Source organism: Penicillium mononematosum (genome assembly GCF_028829835.1).
Source record: "Penicillium mononematosum strain IBT 11891 chromosome Unknown utg000001l:1.0-4488741.0:1.0-4491989.0, whole genome shotgun sequence".
NCBI lineage: Eukaryota > Fungi > Ascomycota > Eurotiomycetes > Eurotiales > Aspergillaceae > Penicillium > Penicillium mononematosum.
In genome coordinates, this window is record NW_026643271.1 from 3,103,147 (window position 1) to 3,123,434 (window position 20,288).

Here is a 20,288-nt window from a genome sequence, read left to right on the forward strand (position 1 = left end):
TAGGATAACGTAGTTGGGTTTAGTCAGGTCAATCGATCAGTTCAGTCGCATTAATCGACAAGAGGTACGGTGCAATGAAATAGGAATATATTCAACTATGTAGAACGGAAAATGGATGTGTTCCATTATATAGTGACACACTTTGCGGGGTTGAAGCGGAACTTGTGTCTCTCCCCCACGCTCGTTCAGTCATGATAATTCCCCCGTTGGCCAATGGTATATCATATCCCACGAATATGATCGCTTAATTCAGGTCTCACGCATCAATTCCGAGTCATTTTCTTGGTGCAAGCCTCGGTGAGAAAACCGAGTCCCGGGAGGCCCGGCGCAAGTCCGAGAATGGGATTGGGACAGCGAGATGACCTAGAGAAACATGTGAGCGAACTTTTTTTACTCTTAGACGATAGTAATAGTTAGTAAATTGTTGTTTCTTTTTTTTGTTAGGGATGTTCTAAGGCTATGTCATATATGATCTATATCGGTGGACAGGTCACACTTGCAGACCAAGCTTAGAACCCTTGAAGACTGGAAGCTAGATCTAAAATACTTGCTCAAATATTGCCGGCGATTGTTAGCAAGACTAGGATCGCTTGTATTGGCCACTGGTTGCTACCTAGGTACGGGTATCATACGCTAACCAGAGCTATCTCATCACCTCAGATCAAGACACTCAGTATGACACATTCCAGCGTGTAAAATTCATCGAAAAGGAAAACTAAATTTTAAGACGCAGCCAAAAGTACATAGGCGGAAATACCTGTCACAAGAAAGGTGGAAAACATTCGATACATCACAGAACACGAGACGCCGAGGGGAACATCAAAAGGGAATGGACATGACCAGAGACTAGAGATTAAAACCTTTATGCGGTGCGCTTGTAGATACCAGCGACGATGCAGTGGTCACGCTCGAAAGGCTCGAGGGTCAGCTGCTCCTTAGGCTTGATCTTCTCCTCACGCATCTTCTGGACCTCCTTAGCGAACACAACCTCGGGCTTGGCTGTGCTGTCGATACAGTTGGCCTTGATGGAGACAATGACACCACCCTCAGCCTTGAGGAACATGTGGGCGTTCAATCCGACAATACGGGCCTGATCGGGCTGGGCAACATCGGCAAAGATGACATCAACCATGGGCACGAGCATACGGTAACGGAGAGGGTGACGGGCATCCTCAACGATGGGGATGACGTTGGTGCGGTGAGTGGCCATGCCGATCAGATCACGGCCAGAGCGGTGAGAGAACTCGACGGCGTAGACGTTACCAGTGGGTCCGACAATATCAGCGACGTGAGAAACGGAGGTACCGGAGGCACCACCAATGTAGAGAACCTTGGAGCCGGGCTTCATGTAGATGTCATCAAGACCACCCAGGACACCAGCGGCCAACTAGAAAATGGAAAAAGACGTCAGAAAGAAAGGACTAAGCAATAGACAGCCATGGCTATGGGGTGATATTGAATGATTCCGAGAAAAATTCAATAAAATCACCAACGATGCCATGTCTCAGGAAAAGGGGATTTACCTTAGAACGGAAGGGGTTCCAGACACGGTACTCGTGCTTGGTGACAGCACCATCCTCAGCTGCGGGACCCTCAACGGAGATGCGCTTCTCGCCATAGACAGCAGTTCCAGGCGTAAGGTTTTTGGTGACAAGCATGTCCTCCTTACCGCCGCGAGCGACGAAGATACCGGCGTGACGGTGAGGCTCCTGTTTGCAAGAAAAAAAGTCTCCGTAAGTGACTGATACCCATGTCCATGATAATTTCCAACACTTACAATGACAACCTTGGCACCACCACGAGCACCACCGCCACCGCGGGGAGCACCACGGCCACGAGGAGCACCACGACCTCCACGGCCACCACGAGGGGCACCACGACCACCTCCACGGCCGCCACGATCACCGAAGCCTCCACGGCCTCCGCGGCCACCACCACGGCCACCACGGTCGCCGAAACCACCTTCAACGAGTCAGCGAGGTGAACGGTAATGTCACAGCAAGAAATAGGATCATGGCCATTGGTGCGGTGGAATCACCAGCGAGACTTTGGGCCTTCATGCTTGCTGATTCAAATAATAGACTGGACTGAACAAACCTCGACCACCACCACGGCCACCGCGGTCACCACCAAATCCACCACGTCCACGAGGAGCGAAAGACATTGTATGTGTTTTGAGAAATAAAACTCGGTTGTAAAGGGAGTTAAAGGGGAGGGAGGTTAAGCTGTCGTTTCCGAGTGCTTAAAACCGAGTGTAGTTGAAAATTGGAATAAAAGTTCCGTGGGAGTCGATAAAGATTGAGAAAAAAATTGGCAACGTATCTGAGATAGTGGGATCAATCAATTCAAACAGAATTGGCCGCTAACTATCTGTCGGATGCGGATCGATACCGATGCTGCTCGTTGATGCGGTCGAGATTTTTTTTGCGCCTTTGGGATCTTTCAGAAAATCAGAACGGCGCTAGGTCATTTTGGGTTTAGCGTATCCTCCGTGTGAGGAAGTCACGTGGAACTCTTCATCTGCGTATATGGCACGTGATCTGTTAAAGCCCTGCATTGTTTGAGATGGCATATTGTGATTGAAAACAAAAAGGTCACTGGTATTGATTCTTTTTGATGGTATTTCAAGCTGTAAGTGAAGTAATTGGATTGACTAAAAGTAAGTTTTCTTCTGCAAACCACAAAATGGTGTACTACTGGCGAATAAGTCCTGAGACGTACGTGTGTGAGACGTGGATGAGACGTAACACTACGATCGATGAAAATGAAGAACAACAATCCATTCCCCGGTCATAAAAGCTCATTATTGGTCATTGAATAAATAATAATAACAAAGTAAGACAGAGCCCGCCCGCAAATAGAAAAATCACATCCTCCGACCGAAGTTACCCTTCTGTATATACAAATATAACAAAAACAATCAACTATTCCCCAAAGAAGTAGTAATTTGCAGCGTATTGCATTTGAAATGCGGGTGGCATACCCTCGCAGGTCTTTGGTGGCGACCCAGCGGCAGTATTGACTCGATAGACGCTCTTGTAGTTGCCCACCGTGCCATCAGTAGAAGTGAGGTAGAGCCAAGGCACAGCACCGTACTGCCCTGACACTGCACCTGGAGGTGCGTCAATTGCACCTCCCTTCTTCGTCATGACAATTCCATTCTGCTTTTGGGGTGTAGTGTTCAAGTTGAACTCGGGGATTGCATCGGTGAAGAAGTGGTGGCCCATCAATACAAGGTTGGCTGGAGGGAATGAGGCATATTCGTTGGTTGGTAGGGGGATCCTGTAGGCAAAGTCGGGAAGTTTTGCCAAGAGATCGGGGTAGTTGGCTGCAATGCATGTGGCATTGTAGAGTCTTGCGACAGCGCCCACCGCCACAGGTGTGGATTTAGAAGTAGAGTCCGCACATGTATAGTTCTAGTTTCATAATGAGCGATGTAACTCGGCAAGGTATCTGAAGAGCTTGTCATACCTGGGTGCCCCGTCCAAGTGCAACGTATCTGGGTTTTAGACCTGACGGGCTGGTCATTCCCGAAGCATAGGAGGGCAGAGCAATCTTAGAGGCTTCGCAAGCCCCCGGTACTCTAATGTTGTGCCTTGCGGTGTTGATGTACCGGCTCACTTTTCCATAGAATTCTGCCAGTTCATCGGACCAGTCGTATGCATCGTCAAGGAAGTGTGTTGGGGCAGCAAGCGATATTGCTGCCAGGCAGATGATGAGAGGAGCAAAACGCATTGCTACTATGTCTGTATGCTAGTAGGCAGAGGAATAGAGGGGCGGTCAATGGCGGTGACTTTTTCGGATTGATCAAGGATTGTCCAGCAAGCCTTTGATGCAGGTCGGGTATGAAGATGAGAGGGAGGTAAGCGTGTTGAAGAAAGGAATGACAAGGGAGGAATTGACATGATAAATTGGCCGGGCCGAGGGGCAGGATACATATAGAAGTGGTAATTGCAACTATCCTTCAATTCAAGCATATATCAAAGATAGTAACACAGGTCCGACTCAAAACGATGCTGTGCTATTAACAGAGCGATCGATGCAACCTGCAGGTACTAGCAGGGATTAAAGCTCGACCACGGGCTCTGATTGGTAGATCGACGCGCCCAGGGCTGACCCTCCCAGTCTCTTTGGCTTCTGATTTGTCGTCAGCTGCCAACAAATTTGATTGAAAGTCATGATAGCAACGCGCTAAGCAAAACAACGGGGTTTCCCTTGGCGGTTCGGTTGTAGCAGCTTGAACCGAGCCAATGTGGTGATCTATAAATTCCCCGGTGCTATTAATAAATCTGACTGAAGAACAGTGCCATGTGTGTTGGGCGGTTGGATATGCAAAATCATTGCCGGTACAGGTTAGTATGCGGAGTGCACCCATGCTAGGCCCATCCCTCCTACGATTTGTGCAGAACTCGGGGAAATTGTTGCAGGCATTGGTGACATGGGTCCCGGCACTTATCAAATTAGAGCTTGTTCATAATTTCAACCATGTCATAGTCCTAAATATTCAACTTATTTACAACGTATCTAGGAATGTTGCCTGGATTGCCGAGGCTGACATGGCGGGGGTTGACTTTCCCTTCCCCGTCTTACTTTGGCCTTCCAGGTTGCAGCGCACCAGCGCCTAGATAACGCCATCTTACCACAAAGTTGCTCTGACCTTCATTATTATTATAGCTAGCACCTATTCATGTGGCTGCTGACACCTGCTTTTACCAACCGTCGGCTTTTTTGTCTGTATTTGACTTGGGCAAGCCACTGGTGATATATATATCTGGTCGGCTATAATTCTCCGGCACTAATGCACCACATTCGGAGCACGACCTTCTTATCCCTTTGTCTTTCTACGTATATTCTATTCTTACTGGCGGCACTGCTGCTCTATGGACATAAATTTTGATATTCTTTCCAATTGACCAATCAATCCAATGGAGTGAGTGAGTGTCAGTCAGGCGACTAAGTATTGTGCTGATAGATTGTTTAACTACGCGCATGGGAACGAAATACAATAAAGGTTCGGAGTTCGCAAGGAAAGACCACGTTGATACTTGCAGACAGAAGCTCAGAAAAAGCCCCGTCCTATCCGAGAGGCCAGTAGGGGCATTCATAGCATTGGAAGGGGATCCATACTTACGGCTTGGGTCTGCTTCGGATGCTCGTTTATAAAACGTCACCTGAACCCATGACATCCCTTGGAAAGATCCGAAATCTACAATCATCTCACTATATTGGTCACAGACACAGGATATTTGCAAGAAATCGAATTTACACACGATGCAGCTCGACCCACACCCCAGAATAGTACAACGTGGAGTAACACTTAACCCAAAACGCCAGGAGTTATGATCAGTCATGAAGAGGGGACAGAAAAAAAAAAAAAGAACTCCGGAGCTCTTCGCTGTGTAAACATCAGACAAAACTTTGGAATATTAGTTGAAACCTTCCTGCTGCCAGTCATCACCGTTCAGCTGACCGCCACCACTCCCCATGCCCCCTCCGGCTCCGCTGCTACTACCGTATGCAGCAGCAGCAGCGCTACCGACGGCGCCCATAGCGCTACGCTTCTCAATCTCCGTCGTGCTCATCATATAGAGCACAGTGAAAAGCAGAAGATGGAGTGCAAAGCAGTAACCAGCGAACAGATTCCGACTCATCCGGTTGGCAAGAATGATTCGGGTGAGAGAGAAGACAATCCGCTCTGGTAGGCTCATGCGTTTGTATGCGCGCGTTGATTCACGGCCCCGGAACGCAGCAAACGGTGAGATACGAGCCTCGTAGGCACTCTGGTATCGGTCGAGGGACAGACCCGAAGGCGTGTCTGCAGAGGTATAAACCGAAGTTGAGCTGGGGGGGGGTTGCAAACGACGATGCAGATGTGGAAGCACCCTGACCACGACTATAGGTCGAGACATAGCGAGTCTTTTCGTAGAGACTCAGGTTGTCCTTTTGGAGCGATGCAACTTCCTGTCGGAGGGACTTGACAGTGGCATATAGCTTTGACAGCTCTTCCTCGAGTTCGGCATTCTTCTTCTTGAAGCGGTCTCGTTGGGCCTGGATCATAGGCAGGAGGCCAGAGCCGCCGCCAACGGCCTCTCCTGCACGGATTGATTCCATGGTGTTCGCAGACATGGCACTTTGGTCAAAGCCAGAGATGATGGACGAGGTGGGTGATGATGCGCCCCGACGAGCAGAGTGGGGGTATCTCGAGCTGTAGGTTCCTGCAACAGACATCGCCGAGGACGGGAATGCATTTGCAGCCTCCTCTTGCACCCGAAGAAGGTCATTTTCAAGAGTAGTTGACAGGGTTCGTGACTTTTCCAGCTCTCCCTTTGAAGTCGAAAGCTCATTTCGCAGTGTTTCGAGCTGCTCTTGGATATCGCGGTGCGAGACTCGCAGGAGAGTGAGATCATCTGTCAATTTCTTGTTCCGGGCCATAAGGAGTTGCTCCAGAGAATTCTTGTCTTTGGATTTGGCCCCCTCGCCATTTGCGTTAACCGCAGCACCCTCTCCAGCACCGTCTCCCGCCTCATCATCATCACCAGCTGCAAATTCAATTGACCTGATCATCTCCAGCTCCCGGCGGATCTCATCATAGTCGGCTACCTTTGCTAACCGCGCACGCAACTCTTCCCTTTCCACAGCTGCCTTTGAAGCTGCCCGCTCCGATTGAAGCAGTTTAGCTTCCCAGGTGTGTCGTTCTGAGTCTTTGTCAAATCGTGCAGCATCCAGTTTCCGAAGCAAGGAGGAATTCTCTGACTGGAGACGTAGATAATCGGGGTCGTCCTCAACAGAAACTGGACCAGATGCATGTGATGCAGCCTGAGCCAGCTCCAACCGCATTTGTTCATTGCGTGCTTCCACGTCAGCCAGTCTCAAGCTTGTTTTCTCTAAATCGGCAGAGACGAGCTCAAGCTCAGCTGCAGTAGCGCCGCTCCGGGAACCTTCACTATCATCACCCTGATTCTCGCCCTCACCCAGGCGCTGGGAGACTTCATAGCTTGCTTTGAGTTCCTTGATCAATCGATCCTGGTTCTCCACTTTCTCTTCCAAAGACTTCTCCTTTGCCGCCCAGTTGTTTGTCTTTTCTGTCAAGACAGCTTCCCACGATGCTTCGATCTCCTTAGCTTTTGATTCCTGGTTTTCCTCTAGTTTCTTCCGCGCAGCACGTTCCTCCTGCAGGCGTTTCTCTGTCTCCTCTTGTTGCCTGGTGAGACGATCCACCGACTTCTGCAATTGATCTCGTTCTGAGGTCAGTTTGGGAACTGTATCTTTGGACAGGACAAGGGAGTCGACAGAAGCTTCTAGGAGTGGGTAGGGGTCCGGAGCCTCGGATAATGAAGAGTATAGTTGTAAGAATGAGGACGATGACGTTTTGCCTTGGTTGGTCAAGAGATCGATAAAGGACTGATAGGATTTTAGTAGTGATTTATACTCTGTGAGCTTAGATTCATCATCCAGCTTCTTGTAGTCTTTCGTCTTCTGCGCCAGTTCCTTTCTTTGCACGAGTGCATCACGCTGCTGTTCAACGAGATCCGTAGCGGTTGTATCGAGCTTCGCGATAGTGTTGGTCAAATCAATCCCTATTATATGTCAGTAAAGACTCGGCAACATGTAAGATAATAATTACCTCTCCAGGCTGAAATGGCGCGTTGGAACTTGTTGGTCTCTTCGGTCAATTTGCTGGACATGGGTGATTCAGGTTGGCTATCATGTTGGTCCTGAGGAACCAAACCCTCTGTAATAGCAAATGAATCCATTGTCGGTCCTAACCCCAAGGGTCTGCACTGTCACCCCACATCAAATAGCAGTCCACCAAGGGGAAGATGGAGATCTGTTATCGCGAGGAACAGGACACGCGGCGGACGGGCCGATATTGTTCCGACTGTATGTGTACAACGTACGATCCTGGGGTTGGTGTACAAATTTATGAATGTGAGTATCAAAGGGCAGAGGATGTCCAGTGACCTTGAACATGCAGGCTGTACAATGAGTGTGTTGTTTCAAGATGACAGCAATTCACCCGAGGCACCCGTTTACAATATACGGTAGGAGATAACAGCCACTTGTAGATTGGATTGACCGCTTTACTGACCGCCCTTAATGTCCTACTTTAGTGTCATATTTAAAGCTTCAAGTTGTTGATAAGAACCATTAGAAAGTAAATGAAGCAAGCGATTCTAAAATAAGTTCAATTCTGGGAAAACTCAACTTTAGCATCAAAGTGTACAAGTTAGGATTGCACCTTAGAAGCATCTATAGATCATACCATATTCTGCCAGATAAAAAGCCACCACTGTGGCCGTTGTCCTCTGCCATCAACTGTGGCCCCCTGAGCTTTGGCCCCAGCTACTGACCGCCCTCACATCGTCACTCTCCAAGCTTGCGGGGAGATGCATGGAACGACAGCCTCATGATGGCTTCAGACGATGGAATTGGTCCTCGCAAGAGGCGCAAGGTCAGTCCGCCAGGGACTGTACCTTATTTGTTACATTCCCTGTTCGAGGACGTGCCGTTAGCGACCGAGCATAGCTCCGACGTCTACATCACCTGTGTTGAATACTGGAGTAAGCTTTATCTGTTTTGGTCGTAGGTGCTGCCTGCTCGATGAACCCCGAGCTAACTCGCATTGCACAGATGAAAATCTATATATTGGTACCTCTGCAGCCGAGATTTTGCATTTCGTATGCCTCCCGCCAGCATCCCCGGACGAAGCCGCCGAGCCTACCTTCATATTGGCATCCCGATTACCGATCCTGTTCGCCCAGAGTCCCCCACCGGGCAGTGATCAAGAAGGTGTTCGACAAATAGTTGTCTTATCCTCAGTGAACAAGGCATGTGTCCTCTGCAATGGCACTGTTACATTCTACATGCTGCCGGAGCTCAGTCCGGCTTTTGGAGCCACAAAGGTCAATAACTGCCGCTGGATCGGTGGGTTGGACCTCAACTGGGATGCAGAGGAAGGCGAGGACCCGACTGTCATGATTGCTGTGCAGAACAGGATCATGCTGGTCCAGATTGGGGATGAGGCGCGACGGATCAAGAAGATCGAGTTTCCTGGTTGCTTAACTGCAGCGCGACGAGGAACGATCGCGTGTGCTGCGGATTCTCATTCGTACTCATTACTTGAAGTGGCACACCAGCAAAAGATTCCGCTTTTCCCAATATCCTCTTCGAATGAGGTCTTTGAGTCCGGGCATGTGGAAGATATGAACCCAGCACCGCAAACTCCGCTCAAACGCTCACCCTCTTCCTCTCTACCCTACCTCCCCACCGAGTGATGCTTCAGGGCATGGCAGAAGCACTAGTCTGAATACCTTCGTGGGAATGCTTTCACCGCAGACACAAGCGGCCCAGCTAGATAGATCGCCGTCAGGGACACCCGATCCTTTCACATCTACCGGGGAACCCAGAAGATCAAGCTCGGAGGAGCGAGAGGCGAGGAGCTCCCCCAAGCCCCCCCAGTGACCAGGAGCCAGATAATAAGTCTCCTACTAATGACAGCTTGAAGCCCTTACCACCTTTACCTCCGCCAACAAAGCAAGGCTCGAAGCGTCTTCAGCCCCATGTGGTGTCCCCAACACCTTCTGAATTTTTACTTGTGACCGGAACCGAGGAAACAGAACCGGGCGTTGGGATGTTTGTCGACATGGACGGCGAGGTCGTTCGGGGAACAATCAACTTCCACAGATTCCCAAAGTCGGTTGTGGTTGATACAAATGAGGATGATGAAATGCTCCAGACTAGTGGGGGCGCCAAAGAGGAGTTTGTTCTCGCTGTAATCGAAGACGAAGACGCTGGGAAGGTTCGAACCAGACTCGAAATCCAACGCTGGGACGATGACCCAGGCGAGACTGAGCGAACCAAGAGCTGGATAGAGATACCATCTCCTGGAGAGCCACGACCTACTCAAGTTGGCCTCCGACATACCCTCAGCGCTAGCCATCTTGAGCTCAATAAAATCGGGCAGCTCTTGCGGATGGTCCGCTTTAAAAGCCTCACGCTGCCCGCGCATGTGTCAATAGCAGATTCAAGAACCCAGGCATCTATCGAACACTCGCAAAAGGAGAAAGAACTGTTCGATTCGCAGGAACTGACCGACTCCGAGGGATCGAAGAAGAGTGATGGTTCAGCAAACCAGGGCTGGGAGGCTCAACGGAATAAAGAAGAAGCAAAATTTGCACATGGATTGGGCAAGGTCCAAAGCAACCTTGTCGTGTGGTCAGGATCTCACATATGGCGCGTACTGCAGAATCCATTGATAGTCCAGCTGGATGACACCTTGCAGAAGGCCCAGGAGACCGAAGAGAGCGAGAACATTGTGTTGCGGAGGGATGCCGTTCTGGACTTGTTGCTCTCCGTACAGGACACCGAGCCAAAGACCGAGGCCGAATTCATCGGATTGAGCTACGTGAAGCAAAAGGCCAGCCTCATGCTTTATGGAGATCTTCTCTCCATGCAGCCAGATGACCGCAATGCCACGGCAATCGATGGCACCGAGAAAGCGCTACTGGCAGGTAACCTCGACCCGCGTTTGGCATTGCTATTCATTCCTCTTTTGCGATGTGAGGTTTTGCAGGGGCCTCAGGGTATATGGACACATGCTGGGTTGGCAAGCATGGCGGAAAAATACATTGAACAGGTCGGAAAGATAGGTGTCGAATCCTCGGGATTGGATGCTGCTCGCAGTCCTGTTCTCAACATGGTAAAAAGGTTCCTTCTCTCCTGGCAGCAGAAGCGGGGATATGGTAGTATCACCGATGAGACATATGTTTTGGATAGCACAGATGCCGCGCTTTTGCACCTGACCTTGGAACAAGATGCCTATCTGACGCAGGATCAGCGGGCAGCGTCGCCAATTCGCCCTGAGTTGAATAGGCTGGTTGATAATTGGAAAGGCAATTTCGACCGAGCAGTGATGCTCCTGGAAACATACAAGCGGCTCTATGTACTAAGCCGTTTGTATCAAAGCCAAAAGATGTCTCGAAATGTCCTCAAGACCTGGCGACGAATCGTCGACGGGGAGACTGACGCTGGCGGAGAGGTCTCCGCGAATGGCGTGGAGACGCAGATGCGCAGGTACTTGGTCAAGATCAAGGATGTGCAGCTGGTTGAAGAGTATGGCTCTTGGCTGGCTGGGCGAAACCCCAATCTGGGCATCCAGGTATTCGCAGACAATGCCAGCCGTGTTCGACTGGAACCGGCGGATGTTGTTGCTTTGCTGAAGGAGCGAGCTCCGAACGCGGTCCAGGTCTACCTAGAGCACCTGGTATTTGCTAAGAATGTGAGTCTTCTTGTAACCTTAGTTCATGCACATCTAACTGACATGTGAATACAGTACACGCAATATGCCGACGACCTGATCTCGTACTACTTAGACACGGTACTTTCCGTGCTCGAGTCATCCCCCGAAGCACGAGCTTCTTTGGCCGACTCCTACTCAACCTATCGAGCCCTGCGTGCCCCTAAAGCGACATACCTGAACTTCATAATCGAGAACACTCCCGTAGAGCCCTGGTGGCAATCCCGACTCCGATTACTTCAGCTGCTGGGTGGAATATCCAGCTCCCAATTCACCTCGCAACCCCTCCCAACAGGAATCAGTTACTCAATCCCCAACGTCCTCACTCGCATCGAGCCATTCCAGAACGAACTAGTCTCAGAATGCATTATCCTCGATGGCCTACAGGGCCACCACGGCCCGGCCCTCCGTCTCCTCACACACGGGCTAGGCGACTACGACTCCGCAATCCGGTACTGTCTCTTCGGCGGTCCGCGTAGCTCTTCTTCCTCTTCAACAGGCACCCCACCAGAACTAGCGGACTACAACCTACAGTCACAACTCTTCCGCCACCTGCTCGACGAGTTCTTGCACATCGAGGACCTGTCAGACCGCATCGAGCGTACAAGCGATCTCCTCGCGCGATTCGCAGCATGGTTCGATGTCCGTGAGGTCCTAGATCTTGTTCCGGAGGACTGGAGCGTTGACATCCTTGGCGGCTTCTTCGTGCACGTTTTCCGCACACTTGTGTCGCAGACTCGCGAGACCCGCATCGAGCGTGCCCTTAGCGCGGGTCTCAATCTGCGCATTGGTGCCGAGTATATCGATGGCATGGAGAAGGTTGGTCCCTGGGTTGAGGAGGCAGAGGGTGTAAGAAGGCTGAAGGATGCACAGCCACGGCAGGTTTCCTTGGCAACTAATGACCCTGGCGATGGTGCTTCTGATGACTCCGCCGAGTTTGGAGATACAGTGGGGCCAACATCTGGGGAAGTGGGCCAGTAGATCGATGAACAGGATAGTATGTGAATATGTTATGTTGGATTTTAATCTATGATACCTACGCACTTTGCTTGGATACCTTTCGTGTTGACTTTGTTATTTTTTCGGGTTATATCCTTGTTTGGTTTTTGGCGCTATGTATCATGATTCCCAAATCCATCATCTCCTTCCGTGAAAAGAAAGAAGAGACAAAAGACGGAACTGCACCACAACAGTAGGCAGTCCTACTATGCACATTCCAAGTCGACAGAAAAGAAAAAAAAGCAAAACCATCATATTGCGTTCGTTCCCTTCGTAGCTACTGATGAGCGTATGTTCCGGCGCACGCCGAAAGCCAATGGGACATTAAGGTGTGTAGTGTTTTGAAGCTCCAACCAGACTTAGGATGTCTATTTCCTGAAATGACATCCAGATCCGGAATGAATGAAACCCGGAAAGAAGATAATATGTCAGAAAGAGTGCCTTTTCTCTACTCTTCTGCTTGCAAGAAAGGGTTGGGGATCTCCTCGCTGCCGTCAGCAGGAGAGATCAGTACGATCAAAGTGCCGCGGGCGACGATCAGACCCATTGAGCGGGTGGTAGTGTTGCCCTCCTCATCTGTGGAAGTTAGTATATAAGAAACAGAGATATGGAGATTAGATCCAAGCAGGCAAATTGGAACTCACCGCGCATGGTTTCCTTAACTTCGTCGAGGACCAGGTTCATCAGCTGGTCGTAGCCCTTGAGGGTACCGGTGACTGTACTTAGAGTTAGCATATATAGTTCATAGATGGCGATGAGAAGTCACGAAAGACGGAAAGAAGAAGAAAAAGTAAAAGTAAAAAGAGATATATGAGAAGAAATCAGTCCAACATACCCTCACGACCACCACTGAACTTCACTTGGACCTCCTTGTCCATGTACTTGTTGAGATCCAAGATGTTTTCCTTTTTGGGCTTCTCCTGTGCACCGCCACCACCGCCACTTTTCTGCTGGCCCTGTCCGCCGCGGCCTCCACGACCGCGACCGCCTCGGAATGAGCCTCGTTCAGACATGGCCTGTGAAATTGAGGGATTTAAAAGAATGGAAGGAAGATATTAGACGAGGGAAGCAAGATTGGATCTATCCGAGGGACACAGACTGGTATCTCTGTATCTCCGTGGGGGTAGCGGAAGGTACAAGCAAGGTGGGCGCGTATATGAGGGATTTTTAGGTTGAGAGTGGCCTCAGGCATGGCGGTCCTCCGCCTTGGTATGGAGATTACCAATTACCACTGTATTATTGCAGTTGACAGCCACGAGGGATCCCGCTCGGAGGTATTTTACCGGTATATTACGAGTATCTTATCTTTAATCTGAACATTTCAATGTTGAGGGCTTTTTTGACATTCCTTTCTCAATTGCATGTATTGCATGTACTTATGTGCGTTATTTACTTATCTCTTTGTTGATTGTTTCAAGTAATCTGATCCCAGACCAGATTATTTTCATTGTGATTTCCTCCGAGCTCCCGAGAAATGTTTCAGCCCGCTGGCCCGTTCAGGCATCAGCGAAACTAAAGACCTCCCCACAAGGCTCAAGGCTTAATTTTAGTGATTGAGAGATTAGGAGGACTTATAGAATGATCTAGGATTATGTTTTATGTAGAATTCCCTCCGCATACAAAATATGTGAGACTATAAGCAAGGTGTAACTGTCGTACATCTGTTTAACCAGCGTATCGCAGGCCAGCGGAACCCTCCGGCGGGACTCCGCTGAGGACTCCTCAAAGGTCACCAGGTACTCTATAGTGGGGAGATCCTCACATTGTGCAAGTTGCAATTGGAATTTCTGCTGTAACACTATTCGTCAATCGTAAAGAGGAGAAAATACAAGAAAAGAATAGGAAAAAAATTCTCCAAATCCAGGAGCCCCTAACGGAAATCCAGATCACGTTTTTCCTCTCCACTCCCCGTGCGTTGTTCCGTCCCTCTAGAGGTGCCCTGCACTTTTCTCTTTTCATTTCTTCACCTTCATGAATGTAGCTCGAGTCTTATAAAAGGAGTTACCTGCCGGTTACTCTATGCGCAAGTCCCGGTTCATCTCCGCGCAAGTTCCATGTTTCGGGCTCTTATCTAACCCTCTCCGCGACTTGTCTCTTTCCTCCCAATCTCCAATCTCTTTCCACCGTATCGAAAACCACTCCAGTGTGTAGGGCATAGTGTCTCTCCCACTTCCACCCACAATGGAATCCCACGCTCAAACGGCAGAGTCGTCTCATAAACGGCCTCGGTCTCCCACCGCCGATCATGGCATGTCGTCGAAGGTGCCTAAGACGCACTCGAACCACCTACAGATTAACTACCTGGCACGACAATACCCTGACAACCTACCGCTCGTCTCCGTCGATGATACCATGCCCGCGATCATCCATCTGCTCGGCGAATACGACGGCGTTTTACACCGCCACGAGAGCATCGCCGGAAATCTGGGCGCATGCCCGCTTGGTCCGATCTTGATCAAACGCTTCGAGCGCCTGTTCGACGGACCCCCGCAAGTGTTGAAATCCCATGGCAAAGACGGACCTACGGTGACTTGGCTCGATGTCGTCGAATTTGCGAAGAATAAGCCCGAGCAGTTCAATCTGGAGAAGTCGCGCAACGGCGTGCGAGTCTGCCAGTTCTATACCAAGCAGTGTCGCGTGGAGATCAGCGAGGAGGATTTCGTTTTGATTGCTTCCGGCATGCCGCAGAAGATGATCCCACCCCAGCCTATCATCGAGGATGAGGAAAAGGAGCTGGGCGCGCTGGAGATTCTTGAGAAGAACTTGCAACATATAATTCAGATGGCCGATCAAGGTAAGCAATTCACTATATACATATATCAGCTTAAGAGCCGTTCGCTGACAATATTTGTGTGCTTAGTCTCTGCTCGAGCGAGACAGCTTAACCATCGTTTGAAGAATCGCCGCAATGCTATTATCACCCGACGAGAGAACGACGCTTCTCTACATTCCCAATCCCGAAATGTCACCGAAATCTGGCGCGATGCCAACGGTCATGGCCCAGGAAACGGCCATACATCATCTCATCCTTCTCCGTCTGGTTTCGTCGCTGTCAACGCTCAACGTCCTGAAGGCGAGCACACAGAGGAGAACCCCCCTAGCCTCCCAATTCATGTTCTCACAATCCAACACCGATAATGTCACCATGATCAACGGGCAATCGATCAAAGGTGCCTCCCCGACAACCCGTGCGGATTTGATGAAAAGGTTCTTCACAACGGCTGATCGCCACGCCCGCGGCTACGACGACGCAACAGCCCCAGTCAATCCCCAACCACTCTCCCGGCCCCGTGCCTCCGACCCAGCAGACTACAGCCTCTACAACCCCGCGACGGCAACCACAGTCGCCATCCCAAGCACCCCATCATCCCTCCTCCCGCCACCAAAATCAATTCATCAAGAAAAAGACGACGGAGGCCCCTACAAGCTAGAAATGGTAGCCCGCATGGAAGAGCTCCAGCGCGGTGAACGTGTAATCCCACCCTGCGACCGCTGCCGCCGCCTCCACATGGACTGCCTTAAGAATCTCACAGCCTGCGTTGGTTGCACGAAGAAACACGCCAAGTGCTCCTGGCGCGACGTCAAAGAAGAAGAAATCACAGCAATGCGGGCGGGGAACACCACATCAACGGTATCCCACGAGCGCTCCGACAAAGACCGCACCAGCGCCAACCTTACCCCACCTCAGTTCGGTATGGGTCCACTTCCCCGATCTCCGCCGAGCGTGAGCATCCCCGACAACCGCCCTTTGAGCCAGAGGTCCCCACATACTACTATCAGCACCGACGCGAGTCCGCCCCTTCAGCCCCGAACCTGGCTCCTGGGTCTACAGTTCCGATGGAGCTCCCTTCAAATGATAATTCCCCGCGACGGGCAGTGAGCGAGACAGAGAAAAGGGACCGCCCTCATATCCCTGCCGGTCGTGTCTTGGATCGCCCGGAGGATGAGGATCCCGATGCCAATCAGCGGCTCAGACAGGCTATTTTGGATACAGTGGATCATCACACACGGGTCGCTGCGGCTGTGCAGGAGAGGGAGCGTGGTGTGGAGCGTGGAGAGCACCCAGGTGCGGGCAGTGGTGGGGGTGCTCTTCCTGCACCGGGTTCAGCTCCTGTTTCTGGAGGTGGCTATGACCGAGAACGTGAGCGGGAGGCTGATCGTGATCGTGATCGGCGTATGGTGCATGCGTAAAGTATTCTTTCTATTGAATTGTGTACAGTCTCTGTTGTCTTTCGTTTTCACATATTGGCAAAATGGGTTGGGCGTGGGAGTACTGTGTTAGATATCCCTCTGATTAGCGTTCCTTTTGACTTATTCACCTTCTCTTCTCTGAATAACTACTACCTAGGTATAACATATCATCTCTGCGTCTACGTTGCTATTGCCAAGTTATTGTAATACAGTAGATATTTTGCTTAAGATTCCAAGGTTGGCTATTATAATTATGCTAGATCTTAATACCAAGACTTGGCCGGATATATACTCTGCCCTGAAGACATTCGGATAGGTTCCCCCATAGTATATCCTCAGAACTCCGGCATATAAATCCGACATTTACATCCGACGGGAGGAGAAGTAGTGGGGATTGCGGGGTGAAAAAGGTTTCCATTTGGGAGCTTCTGATTGGGACTTGTATCTCCTGATGGAAGTAATACCAACCCCCTATAACATATAAACAGCTTGACCCCGGACTCTAGCAATAAACTATTTACCATTCACCTCAAATCTACAAGACTACACACCATGGACCCCTCCAAAGTCAAAATCCCACCAATGAAAGACCAAACAGTGGACAACATCACCGACAATGTAATCACAATCAACAGTCTCTGCGAAGACGAGCGCATGAAATACATCCTCGAGCGCCTAGTAACACACCTGCACGACTTCGCCCGCGAAACCCGTCTCAGCAGCGACGAATGGATGACCGGCCTCCGCTTCCTAACCGAAGTAGGCCAGATCTGCACAGACGTACGACAAGAATTCATCCTCCTGTCCGACGTACTGGGTCTATCCATCCTGGTCGACTCAATCGACCACCCAAAGCCCAAGGGCTCCACAGAGGGAACCGTGCTGGGACCCTTCCACACGCACGACGCAGAGGAAATGCCCGCCGGCGATTCCATGTCGCATGATCCCAAGGGCGAGCCCTTGCTGGTGGTCTGCACGCTGCGGGATTTGCAGGGGAGGCCTGTGGAGGATGTCAAGATTGACATCTGGGAGACGGATTCGACGGGCCATTATGATGTGCAGTATGCGGGGAGGGAGGGGCCTGATGGGCGGTGTATTATGCGCTCTGATCGGGAGGGTGTCTTTTGGTTTAAGGCTATTACGCCGGTGCCGTATCCCATTCCGCATGATGGCCCTGTTGGGAGGTTGTTGAAGAAGTTGCATCGGCATCCGTATCGTCCTTCGCATATGCATTTTATGTTCGAGAAGGAGGGTTATGATCATTTGATTACGTATGTTTTGCGGGTTTCGACTTGTTTTTGGACATTATCATGGCTAATTTTACCTCAGCGCTCTCTACCTTCGCAACGACCCTTACGAAACTTCCGATGCTGTCTTCGGCGTCAAGGATTCCTTGACTGTGGATATTGGTAAGGCAGATGCTGAGATTGCTAAGAAATATAACGTTCCAGAGGGCCATGCTCTTCTCACTTATGACTTTGTGCTTGTGTCTGATGAAGAGACGAGCAAGTTGCGTGCGCATAACTCCAAAGTCGCGTTGGACAAGCTAGGCCGGAAAGTCAAGATTGTCAATGGGCTGCCTGTGCCGGATCTGGATTAGATGCTATTACGAAAGATGAGTGTGCATGAGAAATATCACTTGTATGAGTTTGGCTAGGGAATAATACCAATTCTTCCAAGCCTGTCCGGTTTTCATTGCATAACAAGAAAGATCTCGACGAAGCAAGTTAGTCCCGGAGCCGAGACTGCCAAGTATAAGCCATGCCTATATCCAGCTGGATTCTGGTCTTGATTGGAATATGTAACATGTTCTCAGCGATGACTGGTGCTCTTGTTGACCCAAGTTGTGTTCTCGAGTCTGTGCACGGTACCACGACCGGACGAGCGAGGACTGGACAGATTTCAGCTAGGCTCTTCGAACGTAGTTTGGTCAATATTATACCACTGGTACAGCCAGGAATCAAGACAGTTGAGGTGGTCCGACAGGACGGCCTTTGCGTCTATATAGGCACATCACCATGGCCTTATCGAGCATCTGATTCCGACTTCCCCGTCGATATCGGCACTATGCGTTCCACTTACCTTTTCTTGTCTGTGGCAGCTCCATTGGCCTCGGCCTTTGTCATCCCGGATGAGAGTGTCCTTGCGGAAATAGTCCCTGAGACTCGTCCAGCCGCAGATGATCAGTTGTCTAAAGCAGACGTCGAGACGAGCCTGTTAGGCATTTCTCCAGATGGGCATAGAGGCTGGGGAGGAGATGGGGACTGGCGTGATGACGATGAATACCCTAGACACGGTGATTGGCCCGGGCATGGAGGCTGGGGAAGACATGGGGACTGGCCTGATGATGATGAGTATCCCGAGCACGGCGACTGGCCCGGATACGACGAAGATCCGCACGAGAGATGGCCCGGTGGTGATTGTCCCAGACGAGGAGGATGGCCAGACGACGACGACGAACACCATGGACATGGAAAAAGGCCCGAACACGGAGGATGCAGATACGACCGCGACGGCAGATCATGCAACAGACACCGACACTATCCGATCCACCGGCCAATCGACGCCTGTCCAGGCCCGCTATGCCACGCAGACAAAACAACATGGGAGCTCATCAAAGGAAACGAGCATACATCCCGACTCGCCGAGCTCATCGCCGGCGACAACGACCTAATCGACATCCTTAATAGCACGACAGCAAACCACACCTTCTTTGCGTTGACGAACCAAGCCCTAGAGGGACTTCCACGAGGGCGAAATGGACCCAGTCCCAAGTACATGTCCAGCTTGCTGCGGTATCATATCCTCCCTGATCGATTATCTATCCAGCATATCGCGAGCCACGGGACGCTAGCGACGAAGCTGACAGAACGAGCCCTGGAATCGAATCTGCCACAGAGGATTGTTGTCCGAGAGCACCACGACGGAGTGATGTTGAACCGGAGGAGTAGGGTAGTGGGAGCTGACATGGTAAGGAAAACATCGACATCGTATCATGTGTATGTACGTACTCGTACTAACCTCACCTTAGAAAACCAAAAACGGCATAATCCACATAATAACCAGTCCCCTCCATCCACCCCCAGAGACACGCACAATGCTGCACGAAGCACCAGCCGACTTCAGCACCTTCACGCTGGCCCTAGCACGCACGAATCTCGCTAACAGCCTTGACCCGGCGCAGCGGCAGGGCGGTACAACCTTTGCGCCCACAAACGCTGCCTTTAGACGGCTCGGGGAGCAGGCGAATCGGTTTCTTTTCTCGCGGCAGGGTGAGAGGTGTATGCGTGCGCTGATGCAGTATCATATTGTGCCGAATCGGACGCTCTACTCGGATGTCTTGTATAGTAGTAATGGGAAGGCTCATGGGTTGTTTTCTGGCCATGATAGTGGGAATGGGAAGGGCAAGGGTGGGTGTGTTGGTAGGGTAGAGGAAGACTATGCGAATGTGCGGCTTGTGACTCTATTGAAGGAGAGGGATTTGGTGGTTGATGTAAAGAAGCGGTTTGGTGAGGTTGATATGCGAGTTAATGGATTTGGTAGGGTCGAACGATTGGACTTGTTGGCGAGGGATGGGGTGGTGCATGTTTTGGATCAGGTATTGGTTCCGCCGAGGAAGATTCAGGATAAAGATGAAGATGAAGATGGGGAAGAACTGATGATTGAGGAACTTGTGGAGAGGTTGGATGGTTGTGTCTATGAGATGACTCGGGGAGAACTGTGAGGGCTACAAGTTTACGATCAGGAAAACAATTTGAAGTTCTTCATTCCTATGTTTGTGTTTCAATAAAAGTGGCAGAGC

The 20,288-nt window shown here is 50.5% G+C and overlaps 8 protein-coding genes across 8 annotated transcripts; 4 read left to right on the forward strand and 4 right to left on the reverse strand.

Moving 5' to 3' along the window:
- Positions 1-862: 862 nt before the first annotated feature.
- N7519_001157 (rRNA 2'-O-methyltransferase fibrillarin family protein) lies at positions 863-2,164 on the reverse strand (the record flags this gene model as incomplete). The annotated part of the gene is made up of 4 exons (XM_057287935.1): positions 863-1,387; positions 1,524-1,709; positions 1,778-1,962; positions 2,098-2,164. 4 exons carry the CDS (start codon positions 2,162-2,164, stop codon positions 863-865), a joined length of 963 nt encoding a protein of 320 aa, XP_057154018.1.
- Positions 2,165-2,924: 760 nt separating this feature from the next.
- Positions 2,925-3,735, reverse strand: N7519_001158 (uncharacterized protein; the record flags this gene model as incomplete). The annotated part of the gene is made up of 2 exons (XM_057287936.1): positions 2,925-3,416; positions 3,472-3,735. 2 exons carry the CDS (start codon positions 3,733-3,735, stop codon positions 2,925-2,927), a joined length of 756 nt encoding a protein of 251 aa, XP_057154019.1.
- A 1,691-nt stretch (positions 3,736-5,426) lies between these two features.
- Positions 5,427-7,894, reverse strand: N7519_001159 (CCAAT displacement transcription factor COY1; the record flags this gene model as incomplete). Its single annotated transcript, XM_057287937.1, is given in 3 exon segments — positions 5,427-5,815; positions 5,832-7,577; positions 7,625-7,894. 3 exon segments carry the CDS (start codon positions 7,752-7,754, stop codon positions 5,427-5,429), a joined length of 2,265 nt encoding a protein of 754 aa, XP_057154020.1. The 5' UTR covers positions 7,755-7,894.
- A 516-nt stretch (positions 7,895-8,410) lies between these two features.
- N7519_001160 (uncharacterized protein) lies at positions 8,411-12,277 on the forward strand (the record flags this gene model as incomplete). Its single annotated transcript, XM_057287938.1, has 4 exons — positions 8,411-8,561; positions 8,632-9,271; positions 9,499-11,278; positions 11,333-12,277. 4 exons carry the CDS (start codon positions 8,411-8,413, stop codon positions 12,275-12,277), a joined length of 3,516 nt encoding a protein of 1,171 aa, XP_057154021.1.
- A 466-nt stretch (positions 12,278-12,743) lies between these two features.
- N7519_001161 (U6 snRNA-associated Sm-like protein LSm7) lies at positions 12,744-13,308 on the reverse strand (the record flags this gene model as incomplete). Its single annotated transcript, XM_057287939.1, has 3 exons — positions 12,744-12,871; positions 12,940-13,011; positions 13,131-13,308. 3 exons carry the CDS (start codon positions 13,306-13,308, stop codon positions 12,744-12,746), a joined length of 378 nt encoding a protein of 125 aa, XP_057154022.1.
- A 1,168-nt stretch (positions 13,309-14,476) lies between these two features.
- Positions 14,477-16,486, forward strand: N7519_001162 (Zn(II)2Cys6 transcription factor domain-containing protein; the record flags this gene model as incomplete). The annotated part of the gene is made up of 3 exons (XM_057287940.1): positions 14,477-15,147; positions 15,194-15,987; positions 16,053-16,486. 3 exons carry the CDS (start codon positions 14,477-14,479, stop codon positions 16,484-16,486), a joined length of 1,899 nt encoding a protein of 632 aa, XP_057154023.1.
- A 552-nt stretch (positions 16,487-17,038) lies between these two features.
- N7519_001163 (intradiol ring-cleavage dioxygenase) lies at positions 17,039-18,086 on the forward strand (the record flags this gene model as incomplete). Its single annotated transcript, XM_057287941.1, has 2 exons — positions 17,039-17,757; positions 17,816-18,086. 2 exons carry the CDS (start codon positions 17,039-17,041, stop codon positions 18,084-18,086), a joined length of 990 nt encoding a protein of 329 aa, XP_057154024.1.
- A 218-nt stretch (positions 18,087-18,304) lies between these two features.
- Positions 18,305-20,210, forward strand: N7519_001164 (fasciclin domain-containing protein; the record flags this gene model as incomplete). Its single annotated transcript, XM_057287942.1, has 2 exons — positions 18,305-19,456; positions 19,518-20,210. 2 exons carry the CDS (start codon positions 18,305-18,307, stop codon positions 20,208-20,210), a joined length of 1,845 nt encoding a protein of 614 aa, XP_057154025.1.
- Between the last annotated feature and the right edge of the window lie 78 nt (positions 20,211-20,288).